Source organism: Bombus impatiens, unplaced genomic scaffold (assembly GCF_000188095.3).
Source record: "Bombus impatiens unplaced genomic scaffold, BIMP_2.2 scf_0128, whole genome shotgun sequence".
In the NCBI taxonomy this organism is placed as follows: domain Eukaryota; kingdom Metazoa; phylum Arthropoda; class Insecta; order Hymenoptera; family Apidae; genus Bombus; species Bombus impatiens.
Genome location: NT_176547.1, coordinates 260,507 through 284,854, shown reverse-complemented (window position 1 = coordinate 284,854; position 24,348 = coordinate 260,507). Strand labels below are relative to the sequence as shown.

The 24,348-nt window shown below is 35.6% G+C and overlaps 1 protein-coding gene across 2 annotated transcripts in view; it reads left to right on the top strand.

The window, feature by feature from the left end:
* The window catches only part of LOC100749550 (glutamate receptor 1), a 339,260-nt gene extending 314,912 nt beyond the window's left edge, over positions 1–24,348 (top strand). The window contains exons 9-21 of one of the 2 annotated variants that reach the window (XM_033318839.1): positions 5,607–5,822; positions 8,000–8,107; positions 8,452–8,565; positions 9,163–9,283; positions 9,734–9,828; positions 10,389–10,612; positions 12,053–12,265; positions 16,681–16,879; positions 17,351–17,595; positions 19,673–19,919; positions 20,441–20,515; positions 21,363–21,417; positions 24,210–24,348. In XM_033318839.1, the coding sequence (XP_033174730.1) occupies positions 5,607–5,822; positions 8,000–8,107; positions 8,452–8,565; positions 9,163–9,283; positions 9,734–9,828; positions 10,389–10,612; positions 12,053–12,265; positions 16,681–16,879; positions 17,351–17,595; positions 19,673–19,919; positions 20,441–20,515; positions 21,363–21,383 (1,878 nt within the window). In that variant the 3' untranslated portion in view covers positions 21,384–21,417; positions 24,210–24,348. The remainder of the gene's footprint in view (positions 1–5,606; positions 5,823–7,999; positions 8,108–8,451; positions 8,566–9,162; positions 9,284–9,733; positions 9,829–10,388; positions 10,613–12,052; positions 12,266–16,680; positions 16,880–17,350; positions 17,596–19,672; positions 19,920–20,440; positions 20,516–21,362; positions 21,418–24,209) is intronic. The other variant, XM_033318838.1, reaches the window with a different exon arrangement.

Genomic DNA, 24,348 nt, shown 5'->3' with positions numbered 1-24,348 from the left:
GGACGCGATTGCACGTAAAAGGGACGTTTCGAGTCGCCTGAAAAGAAAATCAAACTGAAGATCCGTAACCCGAGTAACCTGACTCTTCGTCAGACAAAAGGACCCAGGTCTGAATCAAATTAATGTTGGCTAAGTCTAGAACACTACACATGGTAATTTATACTGCTTTCATCAACCAACAAATTTTGAAGAAATTATCGAATAAAATTGGATAGAGAAAACTTAAGAAAAGATGCAGGAAGATCAAGATGCAGAAAGAAAGAATATAAAGCGTGTTTAAACTTTTGTCCTTTAGCTATTTCATTGAATTTCGTTGATTCTGTGAATTTTACTATTTTGTGTTATACTATTCGGTGGTTGACACGAAATGTTTCAATATGACAGGGTTAAACGTAAAAATGATCTGTTAGTTACTTCAAATGTAAAAAGAAATGGTTGTAATAGATGCATAGGCTTTTTTTTATTAAAAAGTTAATAAATATACAGAATTTTTAATATTATGAAAACCAATATTTTTAAAATATTCAAGAGGATGAAAAAATACACATTTAATATAAATGAATTTAATAAATATAGGATTGATTGACAGCATGTTGAATTTAAAGATTTCCCCTCTATAAAAAAAAATGAAAAAACGTGAGTTGTATGGCTCCTTCGCGATCTTCCATCGAAAAAAAAAATGTAAACTAACGTAATTTGAAAAAAATTGCGTCGGATAGTATTACACAAAGCTACAAATAAAGTTAGGGAAAAGTTGAAGTGTTGAACAGAAAATTACATTAAATTACATGAAAAGACGTTAGAGCACGCTTAGAAATATCGTACGAATATTGTACAACATCGAATATCACGTAACTTCGTAGACGATCTAAAATTCACAATAACAGGGAATGGTAGCTATGAATCATTTTTACCTTTCTAGCACTATTGAAGTATGTTACCGAGTCCATTGAAATCATGCAACAATATTTACACAAGGCTATCAAACATTTTCAGCACTTTCAGCAATGTTATACAATATCGAAAATCGATAGACACGCCCTTATATGTTTTTTTCCTTTGCAACAATATTGCTATCGATTTGCAATAACATAGCATAAGAATGTTAGGGCAGAATACGATTAAGCCAGAAAGATACTTGACCGAAGTAATTTGTAAGTAATTTGCCTTGTAATTCGTCAAATTCGGTTCTGAACAATTTTTAAGTTTGCGGTTCCGGTCGATTTTCACCCGACGTTTCTGCAACTCGACATATTTGTTGTCATATTGCGTTTACTTTAACGCGGTTTCTGGTGATCCGGTATCCATCTAACAGCTGTAGATTCCACGTGTTTCTGACGGAATAAAAATCACTGTTACTCGTTCTATGTATATGCACTGAGACATTAGAGTACCACGGTCTTAGTGTCGAAAACAGAGGATGCGTTGTTTTACCTAAATTAACGGTAAAAAGCTCGCAGGTTGCAAGCCATACGAATTGAAATAACAATAAAGAAAGCAATACAATTTTAAGCAACCTACATTTAAAAACGGACTAGACTCGTTGTTAACGAAGCGATAAACAGTAAGATACATATTCGTATATCTTATACTTACACTGACAGCTCGACAACTATAGTTCTTCAGGAGGATACAATTTCTACTCGTCGAAAGGAGAAATGTTCGTCCAATGTTACTATCTTCACTTATAATTGTCATAATTCAACAACGTGTGTAGGTTACTTTCTTTCTGCAAGTTATTTTGTTATTTAATTTATTAGCTTCTGTATTATACTTTTTCACTGACTCGAATGACTCAACCATAGAGTTGTTCCCATTTGTGGTATCTTTCCTTGTTAGACCTGAAGTACACGATATTTTCTCATGTTTTCGTTGTTATGTTAAAAACTAATGAAATCGCATAATACATATACATATACATATACAAATATATAATGAATTTGATTATTCGAGACGTCTAATCTTGGGTGACTCAAATATCTTATTACTTTGCTATACAAATTATTCCAAGATATCGGGATAGTGTTACACAACGTAACGATGAATTTCATTCGACCATAACCGTTACCGCAAACCGCCATCAACCCTCGCACGTCCATCGTAGAATTTTACTGCGATCTATCAATGAGTCATAATCTAACCAAAACGATCGATGGTTATCACGATCTTGAGTAACGTTGCACTTCCATAGTTTTGGTTCCATAAGATCCGAATATAATGGTACGCGAGAGCACTCAAACACTTCGAGAAACTTTTCATCAATATTCTATGTGTGTTGTACAGAACACTTCAAAATTTAATTAACACGAAATTTAATTAGACAAAGCAATCGTGAGCATATTGGTGAAAGTTGGAAGAAATCTGAAAATATATCTACAACAGTACAATAATAAACAAATAAAAGTACAATATTTATATTTATGTTCAATTTCTTTAATCGCGTGCATATGAAAATGAATCTGCATAAAAATCCGCAATCTAGCAATGAATCATTACAGAACGCATAAAATTCCAAAGTTTCGTACGACGTACATATTTTTTTTATTATTATTATTTAATTTCCATTTTACAATTTGTCCACCTGGACATTTGGTAAATTTTTCTAACTTAATTGCTAGATAACACGTGGATGGCTACCTCCAGCGGGATGCCATCTTCCAGTTTGACTATTTTATTTCTTTAGTGAGGTCAATGGGGTGTTTTCTTTTTAGTCTTCTTTCTATGAGAGTTTTGCTCGCTTCACCGGTTCACCAGCTGGTTTGGATGTGTTGCCCTTCTTTCCTTGTATTTTTTGCGTACTTGCTGATTTCATCTTTAACCGCTGATATTACGTACATATTATACAAATAAAAATTTCCTATAGTAAATGTTCAAACATTTTCGCGAGTCACTGTAACTCGAAAGACTGTGTGCGACCCAACGCACCGATTATCCTGATCGATCCTCGTGCAATTTCTGCCCACGGTTTCCTAACTTTGGCCACGTGCCCGATGTGTCCCCGTGCTCGTGAATCTGCGTACGTCCCGTGAGAACTATAAACGATTTTCTCGGTTGCCAGAGTCAGCTTAACCGCGCCGTTCGGAAACGACCACGAAGAAACTTCCCTTCGTCCTCCCGTAATCCTGTCCACGCGATCATTTCAATTATTACGACGATTAACAGAGGACTTGGATTGCCAAATCGAGTCTGGTACGTTTGCTTGTCTCCTGTAACAATGACGAATGGCCCATTGACGAGGATCGATTGGATGTTTTGAAACTGGCCAGGTTTTGCGCTTGATAAAACGGATTTTGATAGGGGAACTCGATGTGACAGGTGGAACTACGAATTGGTAATTTGTTTGATTGCGTATAGAATAGCGGGAATAATTATAGGATTCGAGCAATTTTCAATACGTTTTGCAGACTGGACAAAAATTTTAGGAATATGATTTGATTAATATGATTTGATTAAGAGTCATTTTTCCACCTACATCCTAAGGAAATTATAAATTATTTATTGTATATCCATTAGAAAGAACTGTGACTAAATATACATTTTTTTTCTTTATTATTCAATTTGTATTTCACGATTTGTTCAGCTGGACATTTGGTCAATTTTTCTTAACTTAATTGCTAAATAACATGTGGATGGTTAAATAAATAACAGATATCCCCAGCGGGATACCATCTTCGAGTTTGACTATTTTATTTCTTTAGTGAGGTTAGTGAGGTGTTTCCTTTTTAGCCTTCTTTCTATGAGAGTTTTGCTCGCTTAAGCAGCCAGTTGGTTTGGATGTGTTGCTGTTCTTTCCTTGACTAAATATAAATGTATATAAATTATGTGATTATATTAATATAATTATGTGATATCTATAATATATTATAATTACAGCACGAAATAATCACACAGTCCTTTAGAAACTCTAAACGATTTGCATGATTCAAACCATTATATTAATACTTCTTAACGTTGTACAGTTTGATGAGATAAAGAGCAGAAAAATAGAAACAGCGTTTTAAGAAACAAATGATTTTTTCATGATATACTGCGAGCATTACAGTTAAGAAAATCTTAAGTCACGAAAAAGGAATTTTATATCGCTTTTAACGCATACATGATAAACTTTTAGTATATCGATGTTGCATGTATATCAGGTTACGTTCTGTGAGAAAACTCTCTTTAGATTCACGATACTTACTTCTCGTGCCGCGTTTAAAAGCAAGCTTCATGTATAATTCATACCGCTACTTATAGCGACTGTATCTCTAACTGGAAAAGAAAACAGCCCTATAAAGGTCATTGCAATTACCATGATTTCTTTCTTACTTTAATCACTTTAAAACCGCAAAATACCCTTCTCAAATTTATTATATTTATATACACAAATAACTTACCGTGTAATCCAACATAAGATATTGTTGAGAATTGTGAATCTTAATCGCCGAAATAAAAGTGAAGGAACACTAAGGTTACACTTAGAATTCATATTAAAATAGTTTCAGATTTATTTAATAAACGACTTCCGGGATTTTCGTCGATATACATTTGCACGCGTTTCAGCACTCTCTTTGTCTCACCATCTTCCGTACCCTTGAAAATTAATGAAAATAAACCCAGTCATGTAACTTTCACGCTGCCCACAGGTGACCATAAATAATATTCCAATTCCAAACAAAGAGTCAGACAGATATCTGGGCATGATTCTGGATAGAAGCTTGACATGGAAACGACACATCGTAGACAAGACCAAACAACTTAAATCAAAATTTAAAAAATTCTACTGGCTCATTGGCAGACGCTTCAACTTAAGCGTGCAGAGTAAAATAATGCTATACAAAGCCATATTAAAACCTGTTTGGACCTATGGGATCCAACTATGGGGAACAGCGAGTAATTCCAATATAGAAATTCTTCAACTATTCCAATCAAAAACTCTAAAATTCTTAATAGATGCACCTTGGTATGCTATCAACGAAACGATACATCGCGACCTTAAGATACCTGCAGTTAACAAAGAAATATCCAAATTCAGTAACAGATATAACATAAGAATTAACAACCGCCAAAACCCACTCAATTACTCAATTACTTGACACGATCAGATTCGCAGGCTAAAAAGACATTATCCTTTAGATTTAAGCATCAGATTCAACTAGAATCAAACATACGATAAACACATATTATTCAAGTTAAAGTACCACACCAGAATAATTTACTTATAATTCTCAATGATTGTGAATTGATTGTAAAATTCTTCCAAATAAAAAAAAAAATCTTCTATACCACACTGTCAACGGAACAATTACATTCATCTTTTTTTTCGAGACGCTGAGCACACACGTACTTTCGTACACTCATATTCACATACGTGTGTCACTATTACGCGGCTAATCTAGTCTAGCACACAAAATTATACATATCTCACTAGATATATTAAATTTTATAAAATATCTCTCGACAATACACAGGTGATTTTATTTTCCAAAACCATATGACGAAACAACGTTAGAAAAAGGAATTTCATTTGTGAAATGTTAGACGCCCCAAGTTACCTTTTTCTGACCTTAAAACAAAAATGATCGCTGACGACTCCAACACTCATTCTACGATTTTCTTCGCGTTAGGCGCAAGCTGCGCTGATGTACGACGCCGTATTCGTCCTCGTCGAGGCGTTCAACAAGTTTCTGAGAAAAAAGCCGGATAGAAGCAACGTGAGGCGAACAGGGATTCCTGGCGGCAGTCAGATTACCAACGGCACCAGGGCACTGGATTGCAATAACAGTCGGGGCTGGGTGACGCCATTTGAGTATGGCGATAAAATTTCCAAGAATCTGAGAAAAGTAAGTCGACGCTAACTTCTTTTTTCGCAAAACCCAAAAATCGTTTTAAAAATAGATATCATGTAATATAGCGAATCTAACCTTTGTCTTTGGTTTTACAGCTAAGTATAGTAACTAGATAGTTACTATAAAATCACGACTCATTGCCAGCTGCAACATAAAAATTCCATTACTAATTATATGTTTCGTTCAACTAATTATACGTTCAAACATCTATTTTGATTTTCAAGTCCCACCTCCTATTTTTGTGTAAAATGAGTATTTAATAGAAGTTATATATTGTGCGCCATGGTATTTACACAGACAGAATTTATTTTAAACTATCGTTCAGACATCTTAATACTAGCAAATTCAGTTTGTAATAACGAAACGCACATTTTATTTAAAAATTGACTTTGTTATCCACAAGTACATACATCGTACCAAACATGACATGTAACGTTTACAAAAATACAATAGTCTAAAATGTAAACTATTCGGTTAGAAATTAAATCGTGAAATCTGTTCTACAAAAAAAAAAAAAAGAAAAGAAAGAAATAATTCATCATTCACAACTAACTATTTTTCTCACGTATACGAAGTCAGACAAAATATAGGAAGCGTACACAAAACTTTTTCCAAGTTGTGATTAATTATTATATGATTTGCCGAGATGCAGTTGGAACAATTTATAAACCGATCACTCCTGCTGCAAGAATTTCGTAATCGTTCAATTTTGGTACCAAATGCACAAACTGAAAATCTATTTATGTTTCATGAATTCTTCATGAACAGCTTTTACGACATGATCGTTTATTCACTACGCGTACATCTAATATTGGCACATATTTCCAACGAACGCGGTATTCACATTAAAAACATGACAAGACTACGCAGCTCTGTCGAAATGATTCATTCGGAAATTCTTGAAGTGCGGACAGAAACGCAGAAATAGTCAATATATTTGAAATACCGGTGGCAACCGAAATTACCAAGGACCCTTGCCGACGTTTCTCTGCCATTGACAGTAATTGGCGGTTATTCTGACTCTAACGGCATTCCTACGTCCACGTCAGATCGTCTCCCTTCGTTCTATATACGTACGTATACAGTTACACCGGAAATGGCGTCGCTATATCTGCAATTTTGCTCCTCTTCATCAATTTATCGTCTGACAAGATCAAGAAATTCCTCTTAGGCGAAAGAAATTTTTCCAAATTGATAATCATCGATAAAAATTTGCGTATGGCAGTAGCGTATAATTAACGATTCCAGAAAAATAAATTTCATTTTCGTAAAGTGTCGTACATGTTAGTCGTGTTTGTATTTGTACAAGACAAGTTGTGTTTGACTCGAAATCGCTTCAATTCAAATAATATGAATTTCAGTAAATATCTGATAAAGAATACTTAATATAGCATATATTTTAAAGTTAATTTGTTTAAGAAATGGAGATATTTCGAAGAACTTCAGCTTCACGTGAAGTGTGAAAGGATATTTTAAGTTTAGTAAATAACCGATACACACTGATAAAGTGTGATTGAGTAGCTTGGTTCTAAGTCGTTTGAGGCACGTAAATTGACTAATTTGAACGAAGCTTAGAAAGCTCAAAAAAAGTTCACAAATGGTGTATTGAGAGAAAAATAAAGAAATTTGAATTTATTTTGTTTCCATCTCATCTTGTAAATTTTTATGCTATCAGAGATAAAGATACTTTCTGTTGCGTTTTAGTGTTTGTTGATAGCTTATTAACTTCTTTGCCCTTCCACTACAATCCTCTGTAAAATTCTTATATGTTCTCAACAATGGCAACGAACGATAAACAAATATTTTCGAATTTTACTAGATGATTATAAAACAAGCATACGCTATCGTAATATTCGTAGCATGGAAGTATAAAAGAGAAGTAGGTCATGAAATACTAAAATCTTGGTTATATGAAACCACACCTTGACTGAAAAATAGTCAACTTACTAAATACAATGTATCTCCATTTTAATCGCATCATATATTATCGACAAAAAACCGAAACATTATTTTTAAAAATATCGATAAAATATAAATAAGATATATCTTATCGAAAAAGGGCTACATTTGGTTTTAGACAACGTAATCTTCGCAAACACGTGTTACTGTGTATTTAAAAACCATAAAAACAGAGTTGCAAAATTTAACACTCACGCGTGTTTAACTTTCAGGTGGAAATCGAGGGACTAACTGGGGAGATCCGCTTCAACGATGACGGTCGCAGGCACAATTACACCCTCCACGTCGTCGAGATGACGGTCAACAGCGCCATGGTCAAAGTAAATATTTTTTTCACCCAACGAACACGAGCCGCGTGCCTCCGCCCCCAGAGACCGAGGCCAAAATGTAATCGGACAGTTTCGAAATTTTACAACGTAAAAAAAAATAAAGGGAAAAAAGCATCGAAATTGTCGCGTGGAAAAACTCGACAATACCAATCCCTTTTAATTCCTCGTTTTATGTTGTTTGCTGTTTGACGAAGTCTACGGTCCGATGACTTTACGCAGCAATGTTGACTATCGGTGACTATCGACCGACATGGACGCGAACATCGCTGTACGAACTTCATAGAGATAGCGACGTGGCTGAAAAGCTATTAACCGTTCACGATTTTCCTTTCAAGGTAGCTGAATGGACAGACGAGGCTGGATTCCAGGCCATCGCCGCGAAATACATTCGACTTCGACCGCATACCGAAATTGAGAAGAATAAGACCTACATTGTCACTACTATTGTGGTAAGACATTATGTTACAGTGTTTCTAAACACTCAAAAACCGATGGACACGTAATATTTTCGCTTAAAAGCGGTAAAACAATTTTTACAATTTTTAAATTTTAGATTTTCGCAATGACCAGATGATATATTATTAATGACTCTTTGGGTTTCAATCGTATTGTTAGTACGTTGTGCTTTGTTAAAAATCGCACTTGCTCAAGCCAGACTTGAAGTGTCTACGAAATATCGGAATAGAGCGTAACATACTACTAACACGACTGAAGCCCGGCGACTCACAAATATGTCATTGTTATGTTTTTACTACAAAAGGGTAAAAAGTTAAAGGATCTGTAAAAAACTTTATGAAATACCATTTAATTTAATACTCCATACGATAGAAAACGCAACTAATGCATAAAATGCTGAAGTATTGGCAACTTGTAATTTAAAATTGACAATCTATATCAAATATTGAAATTTTATCCTGAGATTTTTGAGCGTGAGTGTAAATGAAATGGATATAAATTGAATATCTGAATTGAATATTGGTTGAATAAATGGAGACGTGTATCGACTAAATTGTCTTATTTATTTACATTATTTTTTAATGACACAGGAGGAACCGTACATAATGAAGAAGAAATCAGACACTGGGGAGATATTGACTGGCAATGATAGTTACGAGGGCTACTGTAAGGATCTAGCTGACCTTATAGCTAAGAAATTGGGAATATCGTGTAAGTATTTTATTTTCAATGTACATGCTATTACACGATTTTCAAAGTTTATATCTTTATGTATTCTGTACAAGATAAAAAGTAATTAAACCGAATTAAATTAAATTGCAAGAATGTCTTGCCCTCCTATTTATTCTCTCGAGTCATTAGCAATTGTTACACGATAACCGAAGCTCATCCAATCGAACTATAAATGCTCGTCCATATGACTATCATTGATATATCAATTTTATGAAGAAAAAGGAATAAAATTGAAAAAGAGGATGTTACACATGAAGCCCCTAGTTACCCCGCCCTTAGAGGTTCAAGAACCTTTTTCTCGCCCACTATCCATCTAAATTGAAATCGAACATTCAAAAAATTACTATTACTTTAACAATAATTTCACAACTTGTAAAATATCGATGTTAAATTTAATATACATATATACATTAAATTTCCCTTTTCTAGATGAGTTACGAATAGTTAAAGACGGTAAATACGGAATGGAAAATCCAGACGTTCCCGGTGGTTGGGACGGCATGGTCGGCGAGCTGATTCGGAAAGTAAGTTTCAAAGAAGTCGATGAATACATTTGATCGCGATCTAGATGCGTTTTTCACAATAATACACTTTGGATGTCGGTGTATTGGGGCGGACTAAAGGATTTCGTGTAACTACGCGAAAGATTGTACTATTGATCGAGGTCCAACGAAACGAACGTTCAACGAGCTGTTTTATCTTTGGGCAGAAAGTACGAAGCTCTTCCACCAGATGCCACAAGCTTGCAAGCTCTTTCATCTTGTTTGCTGTATTTCGAGCTACATCTGGTGGACGAACTTCGAAAGAATGAAATGGGAACGCGAGAGCTGTTTATTCGCATTTGACGAAAATGATTCCAAAATGAAACATTTAGCGTATTATTATTATTATTAAATAGTTATATTAATATACTTTATACTATATTGTTTAATAATTCTTCAAATAACGAGCATATTGTTTGGACGACGTATTTTATTCTAAAACTGAAAAGTGTTGTAAATTTTACCTTTTGTAATATCGTTTATTGTTATCTTCCTGTTTTATAATGTAAATTCTTTTATTAACAGTTGTACTATATTTTTAGGAAGCAGACATTGCCATTGCTCCAATGACAATCACTTCTGAACGTGAACGAGTGATCGATTTTAGCAAACCTTTCATGTCACTGGGTATTAGTATCATGATCAAGAAGCCCATCAAACAGAAACCTGGTGTGTTCAGCTTCTTGAATCCACTGAGCAAAGAGATCTGGGTCTGCGTTATCTTCTCCTACATCGGTGTATCCATCGTTCTTTTTACCGTGTCCAGGTAAATGCGATTTTTCCGGAACTGTTCGCTTCTTTCGACGGATACACGGTTAAGTAGATACGGTCGGTATATGGTCAGACATATGGCAATACGTATGTTCCATGCGTTTAATGTTTCTTTGAAGCACACTTAATATTTTTCAAATTCGATTTAAACATAGTATTTCGATTAACAATAGAGAAGTTTCTCGTGAAAGTGAATTTCTATGAAATATTGAAAGTTTGTAACTTTCTTTCGTTATATATTTCATCGTGCATTGCGCTTGTATGATAAAGCAATGATAATGCGTGTAATATTTTATATACAAGTATTTGCTATTGCTATAACTACTTCTAAAAAACAATTCTTTTTAATTAAGTAAATAAACGAAATTCAGGGACTACGACAAGTATATATAGTAGCAAGTATTATAAATTTTTATTTTCGTTTATGCGTATTTTTATATATTCTATCCTCCAATATATTCATTAACGCGCATATTGTAAATCAAGGAAAAGGGAAGCTAGGCCTTAGAGTTAGAGAAAGCAGTAATTTATTGTAACAGAAATTCCCGTATTCGTGATTGATCGGTACATTCAATGCCACACACAAACCACACGACATTAGCTTCCCCTTAGCCTTTTCCTGTCGATGGCTAATTACACAACAGCTTGTTTACCTCTTCGCCACAGTTTGTTTTAATTCTTATCTCGTTATTTATCGTTCCTTATTTCACGTGACTTTCCCAAATACGATTTTATACGATCTTAATCTCGATGAAAGACCGATGAAACCTAAACAATTGAACGTTTAATTACCGAGTAGCGGATATCTTGGCCAATCATTGTTTTTCTTTTGAGTTCCTGATTAATTAACCGAGAGAAATACGGCCAGAGGGACTTCAGATTTTCTTTTGATGATTAAATTTTATCTTCTTTAATGAACGTTTTTCTTAAACCTCGACTCGTATTGTTGGGTCATACGTGACTACTGTAGATTAGCTTAGGTCGGATAATTTTAAGGTATTCTATATTTTGTGTTTTATGTGTTCTATATTTTATATGATAAAGATCACAGGTATCAGTAGTGGGATCATTTATTGTATAAAATAAGAATCCTAATATTAGCTGACCTAACATACGTTATTGAGGTGATCCAATGATAGAGGCAATACCTATGACACGATAATTTCAATTCACGATTAACCCAAATCTTTAGTCATAAAATTAATTTTCCTTAAAAGAAATGTACAATTTAAATCAAACAAAGCTTTTAAAAGAGCTAAGAGTCGAAAAGATTCAAAATTAAGAAATCTGCAAATTAAAACAATTCACGGAATATCAAATCTATTGTTCAATCTATTTATTCTACGTACAGAATATTAAATCCTAATCGTATGTCTTCAAAAACACAAACGTAATGCATAAAGGTCTCGTCATTAATATCACACGTTCTCCACAGATTCTCCCCATACGAATGGAGAGTACTGACTCTAAGCACCGGTGGGGATCCCACAATGGGTACAAGGAACGATCCCACGCTACAACACCCACACGGATCGCAAGGATCTCCTCACATTCCAACCTCGAGCATGGCGAACGATTTCAGTATCATCAACAGCCTTTGGTTCGCTCTAGCCGCGTTCATGCAGCAAGGCTGTGACATATCACCCAGGTATTCGTTCATTTCCTCCTCTGCAACGATCATCCTCTGAGCCTCGTGGTAACGCGAATCGCTATCAAGTGCAGGTGCTTTGTAAAAACTAATTAGCTTAATCTCGGTCAATTATCAGGCTTTCTTTTTACGTCGCGCTCGAGTCCTCTTATCAGTCAAGCGGTGCTATCCTGGGAGCTTCTAGAACCACTCTTATCTGGAAACGTTGAGTAAAAGCAAGTTGAACATCTTTTATCAGTATCGCGATAGCGATCGAAGCGCACGTGGAGAAAGGTTTGAAAAATGTTTGCCTGGTCGTTTAGCGGAACAACGCAACGATAGGAAGCGTTGCGTGTTACGAGGGAAAAGATAGCTGGTTTCTTTCTCGACTAATTATAGCTACTTTCGCTCTGCGTCCTGTTTCCATTTCCGCGGTACAAGCAAATGGGGTGAAGTGCATAAAGTACACGGCGCGCACAGTAGAATGGTTGTCTTTTAGTTGGAACAGGTCAACCGCGTTGTCTGCTAATGAGATGAATTGGATAAGATTCTAAAGGTTCGTCGCCCCGAACTCGCTTAAAGTCACCTGGTTAAACACTTCGCGGTTCTTTTTTTGTTTTCGTAAGAACAGGCAGAGCGATTCTTTGAAAAGAGATTATTTCTGCGTAATTAACAAGTTTCGATCGAAGATATGATAAATTACGAAGGATTTAATAGGCGCGCTTATAAACGCCTCACGATGATGTATTGTTTTATTGTATGATTGTAATTAACTGTGTTGAATAATGTATCGAACCTAATACCTAGTTCTTATTTAGACACCGATTAATATAGCGCAAGTATTTCTATAAAAGTGTGTTCTACTAAAAAGAACCTTTCTATTTCATCGGAGACGTGTTCATAATAAACAATAATTATTATATTCTATCCGTTATTTTGCTTACTTTTCAAAATCATTTCATCGAAGCGCATAAGAATAAAAATGCGATAACTACAATATCAAAAGTATTACTTATCGTTAAAAAATTGCACGGAGGCAAAATACGCGTCAATAGCAGCGATTACGTTAAAGGGGAAAACAGATATTTCATACGTAACGACCTAATACAGGTTTAAGATGTCCTTCAACGCATGATCTCCATCGCCAACCGGTAGCAGATAGCTGAGCGATGATAACCTTTAGGAGGGTGATTTACTGGGTTCGCCACCCGGGGGTTAAGGTGCAGGGTAATTACTGTTGCAAATTCCTTCGTTTAAATTACAACTGCGTGCCAGGTAAACGGCGATTATAAACCGCGTGGCCAGAATTATCAGAATATAATCGGATTACATTTCGTAGTCTCGTGCCGGGCGTAATTTAGAACGGCTCTCTCGCAATCAGCGCCGTGATTAGGCCTCCTAGGCTATTCGAGGGTGGCTCATTTGAATGAGCGTGCCGTTTCGTAGCCGCGGCTCGAAAATTCCATTAGCGACACGCTTTGCCGCCAACCGAGGCCGTATGTGCTACAGTGCCTATAAAAAGTATTCGAACGTTTACCATAAAATTCTTTTACGTGCGTTGTACGAAACTTTTTGAAATTTCATTAGCACTATAACGAAACACGACTATCACGATAATAATAATAAAATTTGAAGCCGATGTAGAAGTTAAGTTACCAGACGTTTATTGCAAATATATTTGTAGTAAAAACTTGAACATATAATTAGTGTTAAAGATGATCTCATTAAATATATCGTGGCTTATCAATATCGTAAGTAATCGAACGTTCAAATACTTTGCTAATCTTAGCGAAATATGCGCTTTCGATAAATACCTTGTAACTTTTAAATATATCTTCAGATTTGTTTAAAAATTTACCACTATAATCATGATAGCCGTATCGTATTACGATGATAATGAGATTTCAAAATATTTTCCGCGATATATACGGAAGAAGTTTCTATGATTTTTCGAATACTTTCGTGAGTCACTGTACAGTGGCTATAAAAAAGTATTTACATACCCTTATTTTCCAATAAGGCGTCTTTTTATCAAGTTCAAATGTAAATGAAAGTACTACTAAATCATAGGAAATTTAATCGGGTTGGATTTAATTAATTAGTATGTAGATGTGATAATAACAACAATGATATGCAAATACCTTTCATAGCCATTGTATATATGTATATATGAGTGTATGTATGTAGGTGTTCGATCCAATTCGACCCTCTTTTTCCTTGTCTTTATATCCTTCTTCCCACGCATGAAACATTGATCAACTGACCTACGATCGCGGATAATACATTTCATGCTGAGCCAAGTTCTCGCCTTCTTTTTGCATAAATGTCCATGCGATTTTACCGCATTTTTACCCAGTTTTCGTGTACGACGAATAATTGACGTGTTTCTTCTGCTCGTAGAACGTGTCGAGATTATGCAGAGTTATACGGTCATTCTTGGATTACGATCAGATATTTTTTATCACTTACTAACTATAGAAATATGTATAGATTTTTAAATATTTTTTAAAGAAGTAAATAATGCAGTTTAAGATTAATTTTACTTGGAAGCTTGTTAAAATACGCTGTTACGTATGAACCTCTCAAAGGCAAAATTGATCAAGACCACTCTTTATAAAGTTATCATTATTCAGGCACGTAATTAGTATTCGGCATCCTAAAAGAGAAATCTTATTTTCATAAATTTATTTATCATAAAGAGATGGCATAAATGCAGGTTCCAAGGAAAATTTAAAGAAACAATATTCGTCGTTCTTCGTGAGACGTGAGAAGTTCACGATTAAGAAGATGTCACTCGCCAAACATTTATATTATATAATTTTAGTATATTTTAACCTAGACACGAATATAACGAAACTCTTTGAATTGGCATAATCAGGAAATAATTTTAAAGTGCCTCTACACTAAAGTGCCTCAGAAAATATCGCATAACTTAAAGGAATTTCCCAAACGATGTAATACTATCAAATATCAAATATCAAAAAAACCAATCGTATCTTTTTCATTAATTTTCTTTCATTGACGACTAAATGCATTTTCATTCATTCGTCTCAACCTACGTAAAATTATCAAACGTGTAACGTATTTTACGGAACACTGAAACACGACAAAACATAATATATTTTCGACATGCGTTAATCCTTCCTAAATCCCTCGAACGGGATATATCGTTCGTTTTAAAACAAACAGGAGCTCGAAATTGCGAAGGATGAAACCGTTCGCGACTGAACGTCTCGTAAATCTTTGAAGGAGCGATCGCGACGTTTTCGCGGGCCGTTTCAGTCGCTTCGGAACTAGGTCTCGATTAATTTCCATTCCACCATGCCAACCCATCGCGAGGTAGCCTCCTTGATTAATGGTTTAAATATTCGCGCAGCGCCCATATGAATTGTAAATTTCGCGGAACCTTCTGTCCCCCGCCTCCGCCGCCTCTCGTTCCGCTTCTTCCGCGATACGACTTGTGATTTCGCCGTGGACACCATGTAAAGCTTCGTTATTAAATATCGTCGCATCTACTGGACGAAAAGTGTAATCACATTGAAAAGCTGCCCTCGGGAAAGAAGAAGAAATAGAATAAAAGTTACAACTTTGTGAGGATTTTGTTCTTATACTTGGCAAGAAGTTGAGGAAACTAATAAGAAAAGAGGTGCAAAACGTCTACTGCTGAGGAATTGTAAGTGAGGTGAGAATGTGCAATTTGAGAGAGAGAGGGTAATAATTATTAATGTTACATTATTATGTATGATATTACTATGTGTGTTATAATATATGTTATTATATATAATATATGTACATTATAAGTGCGCTATAATATATAGGGGTGTTTGCTACGTTCTTTAGAAATTATGTCCGAGAGGGGTGATTATTGAGATGTTTGATAAGATTGCAGCTTAATGCTTAATGCTTGCTTTACAATATGATAATTTTTACCGACGTAGATCACTTGGTTTCTCAGCAGATAAACAATAATCATATGACCTGGTCTGCAGATTATAAATTTCTTTCTTACAGTTTCATAATTTTTCACCAAATATGATAGTCAGATAATTTGTCAAATTAAAATTCCATTTGTTTTATTACCAAGTTTGATGAGGTTATACGAAGATAGTCATTAGTATTGGTAATTTGTAACTTGTAATATATTAAAGTTTAAATGAACAAGACGATTGACACTAAAACTTTGTACTTTATAATTAGTACAGGTAATCAGTATGACTACTCGATGGCTCATTTAGTAGAATCTTCGTGGTTTAAAATAAAACAAAAATTTTAGAACTTTTATCACAATGATAAAGTGAATTTTTCAAGAAAAAAAACATATTTTATATATCCGTCAACTTTAAATAGACTACTCTATAATTTCTTAGTATGTTAATTCTCTTATTTACATGTAATTACCAATTAATATTCAGCACTCGTAAAATCACATTTAACAGGTCGATATCAGGACGAATCGTCGGCAGCGTCTGGTGGTTCTTTACCCTGATCCTAATCTCCTCCTACACTGCCAACTTAGCCGCGTTTCTAACCGTCGAGAGGATGGTCGCGCCGATTAACTCGCCGGAAGACCTGGCCTCGCAAACGGAAGTGCAATACGGCACACTATCTCACGGATCTACTTGGGACTTTTTTCGCGTAAGTTCGTCTCAGATTTAACGAAGTAAATACAGTAAAATATTAGGTTGTAACGTAGGATAGGTATGATTTTTAACGATCTTTAATCATTTTTACTTCACCGATCGTAAATCTAAAAAAACATTCGTTTATACAAAGTATGTAAGAGTTAAACAATTTTACTCGAAAAAACACGGAAGAAAAAGATTTTAATTTTAACCTTTAACATGCCAAGATAGGAATATACGACGATAATAATAATAGCGAAGAACGTTGATCTTTGGTACAGTGGAGATTAGAATAATATCTAGTTTTAAAATGACAAAATTATTCGTTAAAAGCACGAGATTTAGGACACTGGCATAACATTTCATATGTTACGACCTAATATGTTAAAGCTATATTAAAATAATATATTATTTTAAATGCTCGATTAAAAAATACATAAACGTAATTAAAATTCCTATTAAAGACTATTTTCCTTTTTCATAGAAATCGCAGATTAATCTCTACAGCAAAATGTGGGAGTTCATGAACTCACGGAAACACGTGTTTGTAAAAACGTACGACGAGGGAATACGAAGAGTGAGGACCAGCAAAGGAAAATACGCTCTCCTGATCGAAAGTCCGAAGAACGAGTACATAAACGAGAGGGAACCCTGCGATACAATGAAGGTCGGCAGAAATCTGGATGCCAAAGGCTTTGGAGTAGCAACGCCATTGGGATCTCCTCTCAAGTAAACTTTACTGCTTTATCGTACTGTTTGCTTTTAATTTATCTCATTCTATGTAATTACGTTTGCATCGATGTACCGCTTTGACATCCTTGTTGCTTGAAACTCGCTTTGTATTCTTTGATCAATAATTTGTCGACTGTCAGATCTTGTTTTCTCATGTACTCGTGTACATTGCAAGTACAGGCTTGATTCGAAGTATGGTAAAATTGAAACATGTTTGATGATAATATTCATGCAGGTAAAAAAGATTCAAGTATACCTCTATACGTACCATAGGAACATCTGATATGTTCAGAACTGCGTAGCTATCGTGTGCTGCACGTTAAACTTTTCATTTGAACCATTGAAGGTTTCAGTGTATAAAGACGAGCAGGTAATAGCATGCAACACTAGTGGCACACGTAGCTTCGAAATAAATTACGCGAAAATAAGGTAATACTCGACGTATTAGAGGATTAATAATAATCTTCATAGAAAAAATCAAAAATGAAAATAAGTATAGAAAATACAGTATGCTGAGAAATATTCCCAATTATAAGTTGTTCTTATTAACCCGTTGTCAATGGCACAATATGGGACAGTAGAACGTAAAGTGGTAACTTTCACAATTACTGCAACGATAACTGCACTATTATAATCCTTTTGACATCACTGATCCTATGATCTAATCTCATTGTAAATGTGGAACTGCATATTTCCTTTGAAAAATTATATTTAATCTATAGTATCTACGTTATATTAAGATATATTTTAAAATTTGAATACGTTACAATTAAAAGGAAGATTTCTTTCAAAAGGCTTAAACCAGAAATTTCACACGATAATGAGGAATCGACGAAAGCATCATCTCCTCGCTCAGTAGCACAAACAGACGAGATTTAAAGAGCAACGTGCTCGACACGGTAAATACGAAAAGTTTCGAGCCTTCGATAATTCTCTACAAAGCCACTCACGATGCATTCGAGCAAGTGTAACGCACGAATTGAATGGAAGGACAGGTTCGACCTATTTCTTCCATACGAAAGCATAATTAACGAGGTTTTTTAGCGATCAGGAAGAGGCGAAGCATCTGCCTCTCTAACCCGCCCCTTTCGTGGTTCTTTGAAATTCCGTCGCCCCGGGTCTGTGCCTCCCTTTCGAAACACGCCACGTCGTTCCACACAATTAGCATAGAAAAACTCGTACACCCATTTTTCCGTATCATTACCGCTTAAGGGACGAGTCGACCCACTCTGCTCTCTCGTCTCGACTAACCAATTCAATCTCGTCGAGGTTTCACCCCCTCGTCCGGAGAACATTCAATTTGTAATTCAACGAATATACGAACATCGATTTTATTACATTTGTTTGCGGCACAATCGGCTTTCCCCTCTGATATCTTCTATGTATTTTTTCCCTATACGCTTTCTCCTTCTTCGGTCATTAATCTACTTTCTGTGAACTTCATCTAAAAAGTTGTTGAATGTCATTTTACAAACTGGCTATAAAACCTTCTTTTGTTCTTTCACGTTGTATATTTTATAAATTAATTTAACGTTTTCGCTTACTGACATACGCTTCGATTATTTATAATAAGCAACGTTATTCTCGTAAAAAGATATCGGATTTTATACAGCCGTATTTTTTTAACAGCGAATCCGTTAATATACGTACAGTTGAGAAATCTTAGTAAGCGATTTTTCTCCGGTATTTTCACGCATAATGTTGTTGCCGTGAATATGGATGACGGATAATGGAATTAGTTTAGGGTATCGACGAGTATAACGATAGAACGAAGAGTTATTCTTAAGAACATATAGGTTGGATCAGCTTGCATGTGCGCAGATTTGATTGCGTGTGATAAGAATGTGTCGTATGTGCGATGTCTTTAAGAATAATCGAGAGAATCATTCGGGAAGTCAGAGGAACAGCGTTTAAAAAGATCGAATCGTACTGAGTGAAAGTCATCATCGTTATTGTATTATCGTTGTTTTATATTTAATAAGTAAAAACCTGGCTACAGCCCAGTATTTCTGCAATGTCATATTTATTGTACTTTCTGTAATATTATCCTTTTCTAATATTCGACACGTTACAGAGATCCCATAAATTTGGCGGTGCTATCGTTGAAAGAAAACGGAGAATTGACGAAACTGGTGAATCGATGGTGGTACGACAGAACAGAATGCAGGCACGGGGACAAGCAAGATGCTTCTAGAAACGAATTATCTCTCAGCAACGTGGCGGGAATATTTTACATCCTGATCGGTGGTCTGCTTTTAGCCCTGGCCGTCGCGCTGCTAGAATTCTGTTACAAATCACATACGGAAGCTACCAGAGCAAAGGTAACGAGCTTGCACCACTCCGCAATAAAACTTTCTTCGATACTAATCTCAAACTGTGTAGCTCACACTTTCGTTCGTAAGTCACGGAGCACTTGCTCGTTTCAAACATACGTTTTAATAAAATTTTCGAAACGTAATATAATTTAGTTCCTCTTATGATACGCGCTATTGATAATCATCAATTTTATTTTCTAGTTACCAGACCTTCGGATACTTGAACTTTCCTAAACAGAAATTTGTTTCATCCACCAAATATTATAATCAGCTTACTTGCTTTGGATATTTTACTATGAATATTTTAACGGATAAACGTATAAAAATCCGCAGCCTGATAATTACAATATCCATTTACGGATACGTATTCAAAGTATATCCGTCACTTGCGAACGATAGTGTAAAAACTGTATCCGATGTTTCTCCTTGCAAGCAAACGTGTAGCAATCAGCGACCGACGTTATTCGATCGCGCATCGTAAAACGAAGAAAGAAAAATTCTATTTATCGAAACTCACAATTTTCCAGATCCCATTGTCGGACGCGATGAAGGCGAAAGCTCGATTGACGATCGGTGGTGGTCGAGATTTCGACAATGGCCGGGTAAGTAGCCTGACGAATCTACACTTCTAGATCCTTGTTATCGATCGCACGCGTACCACGCGGTTAGAGTAACGAGCTCGTAGAATCGTGTTGGCAACGGACAAGCAAGGAAACGGACTGAAACGTTCCACCTATGTTTCTTCGTTACTCGATGAAATAAAGCTTGAGAAACATATTTGCAACTCGCCGTACTTTACCATCGTAGAAGAAGCTATATATTTTATATTCAGGAACGTTTTCATCCTTTTTCCCCTGTTTCGAACCAACGATCTCGATGTATCGTGTAACATACGTCGGTAACATGGCGGCATCGGGCTGCATTATGCATATCCGTGTAATACAAGAACCTATAATACATATGTATACATAGAAGCATATAATAGAGTACGTTTGGCATGCAGTTAGCAGCGTGTATACGTTCGACGTGTATATTGTGATCGAAAGACGGTCGAGTATCGAGAATTTCAAACAGGGGTGTGGTTCTCGAAGGCTGTTTCGAAGACACGATCGACCCAAGGGCGATAATCGATCGTTGTCCATATGTATATCGTATATAAATAGATATGAAATAGATATACATATATATAAATAAATATTATATATACATTTATATAGGTAGATATATATATATTATATATATATATATATATATATACATACGTACATGCGTGCGATGTGCGGCTGGCTGGATGTGTTGCGCTCTTTTCTACTCTTTCACTCTCTCACTCTCTCTCTTATTCTTCTTCTTCTTCTTCTTCTGTCTCTCTCTCTTTGTACTCGATGGATGCAGGAGACGTAATTTTTGCTCGTTTTGCGCGTTTCGTTCTACTTTTGTTTTTGTCTCTAGTGGTACGGACTGCAGAGTTAGACGGAGGATGCATGCGCCTTTCCCGGGACCATATGTGAGTACTCTCTAGCCCTTAATTTTAAATCCCCCATCGTACGGTTTACGTCTCTCTTTTGCTGTACCTATCTTCTCTCTTCCAAATTTCCTCTCTGCTTCTCGTGTACATCATCTTACGTAGCTTTCGTCATTCTCATTCATTTCGTTCTCTTTCATCTTTATAATAGAGATTTCGATATGAAATTAGCGAATCATCAGCGGTATACTATGTCTGCAAACTTTATTAAACCTGATCAAAGTCGTAGATACTCGATTTTTATTCAAAACTTTTCACGAACACGGCTCACTTTCTCACACTTTCTTGCGTCACTGTTCTCGATCATCTATCTCGAAGCAGTTTCTAAGTAGATTAATTAATTAAATAAATTTGTACACTTCTCTATATCGATGCACGATATCATCGCGGGAACCGAGCAAAGTAAATTCAAATAAGAGGATTATTAAAATTCTGAATTGTGTAATTTGAAGCTTAAATCGTCAAATAGTTTGGATAGTGTAAATCGACCAGATATTTGCATTTCTCTGCAATTTAAGTACACACAGGCGTCCTTCTACCTCCTGCTTTCGTTCCACGGCTCTTCCTTTACTTTCTACAGCTTTGGTTATCATGAAAACGCTGGCTTATAATCGCGAACTGAGCATGGCTTCTAGCGACGTTTTTAGAGGATCGTGCGAATGAAACGTGACTTGATCGAATGGCATGCAGCTTTGAAAATGCTTGTACGTTGTACTGCGTTTACACTGCTACTATTGCGCACACGATATATTAAAGATGGATCGTAAAGCTGTACATTAAGTTACAAATATTCTAAACCGTCGATAACAACGTTCACAGATTGCCAATGTCGAATCATATTTTTGGAACGATCGATATTCGATTCTATGCTTTTCAAAAGAAACATTTTATGTTGCATTGAATTTCACGAATTTACGAATATCTGCGTTCAGTTCGACAAAACGAAGAATGCTGTATCGTTCCACAAACCTACATCGACAAATATTTGCCCTTTTGTAGAATTTTTCTCAAACAATATGTGTCAAGCGCGGTTTCTTTTTTTTCTTTTTTTTTTTTTATTCCGTTTCAAGCGCTTTAAACGCTGCAAATGGAATTTTCAGTAGCAGTGTAAACAAACCTTTGAACGGAACTATGCATCGAATGACAACTCACCTTCATAGAGACGTTACTCTCGCGCCAAACGGGCGATAGAATGAATTCTTTCTCTTTCACTTCTCTACTCTTCCGGAGCAAGTACGTTTCACAAAAGGCAGGACGGTAGAACGACGACCGAGAAGAATTTTATGCACCGTTCGCGAAACACGCTTTTTTTTTAACGAACGGGAAGTCGTTTGTAACATCGCGATTCACGGCACGATTACTTTTTACCACTCTCGCGCAATACACGCGACCACGTAATTCCCATACAAGCCTGGATGGTAATTATCTGCAGACTGTGGATGTTTATGCGGATGAAACGTGTACAGCTGTACAAAAAACTGTGTAAGATGTGTGTAAATGTATAATTACGGACAATTTCGAAGAGAATCTCAACAGGTAAAATTCGAATAATTCGACAAAGATGAGTATTTTGATAGCGTTAAATATCGTTGCAGTAAATTCGTTGGTCTTATTCTGGAAACTTGTTTCAGATGAAAAATACAATTCGTTATTTTGAGATTACAAACCGCTCGATGCTTGTAAAAAATACTGTATCTGAGAATTGAAAAATTGCATTATAAAATTGTATTCTTTATCTATACGACAGTAACGGTTCTAGGTTTATAAACAGCGTACATGAAAAATATTATAATTCATTCAAGTGTTGTAGAATTAAAGAATGGTTCGTGTATAACATGCTAACAGTGGCATAGATAATTTTTCCATTTTTCATTCCACTTGAAAAATAGATATCTCAAAACAGGTTTAAAGACAAAATTGAAATAAAATCAAAGATCGTATAACATTTATTTGAAAAGGAAATGCAATCTGGTTTTGAGATGTTCGTCCGAGGAAAAAGGACGTACAGCGAAGTCTGAGATAAACTTGTAATTTTTATTACAAACAGAATTTCAGATGTCAACTCTGAATCTATTATCCTATCATTATCCTTCCATTGTAAATAACATTATTTTCACAAAGCAAAGTGAATGAGAAATTTCAATCTCCCTCGCACAAACGGTACATGCTGTTATTTGTACTTTTAAATCGAAGCCATGTTTTAATGTATAATATTAATTCTTGCAGAAAGAAATTTAAGATTTCCATTATAAAGCTACGTGAAATCTATTCGATCTTTCTACTATTTAATGAAATTATTCCGTAGCATGAAACATTAGAGCATGACTTTAACCAAAACATATTGAGGACTAAATATGTAGTAAGACGATGCGTAAAAGTTGCCTAAATGGAAAATTATTGGAAAAACCTGTTAAAAATTATTTTATCAATGTATGAAAGATATATATCGAAATAAAAGATTAGGATTTTAAAGATGTTCGACAAAATGTTGCTTATGTATATTTTTCAATATATAAAAACCGGTCAAAATAATATCTTAAATTATAAAATCATTCCTCTTAAACGTATACTCATTATAACACCCAATTTCCTGTTCAAGTAAAACTCTCTGACAGCTTAAACCCTCGCCTAACTCAAATCAATTCACAGTCCCAGCAGCATAAACATCCGCAGTTCACTCACCACGAAGAGCACCGTTCACACGAAAAATCGCCCCTATCCAGACCCATGTAGAAACCACCGTAGGCCTAACGCGCGAACCATTGGATTTCCAGTACTACGCTCCGGCAAACGCGATTGGCAATACCGAGGGCGACCAGGTACACAGCAATACGCATACCCAGGTGTAAATTACCCGGAGGAGAGCCCAGGCGAGTCGCCCGCCATCTCCCTGCCCACGCCTCCACCGCCGCC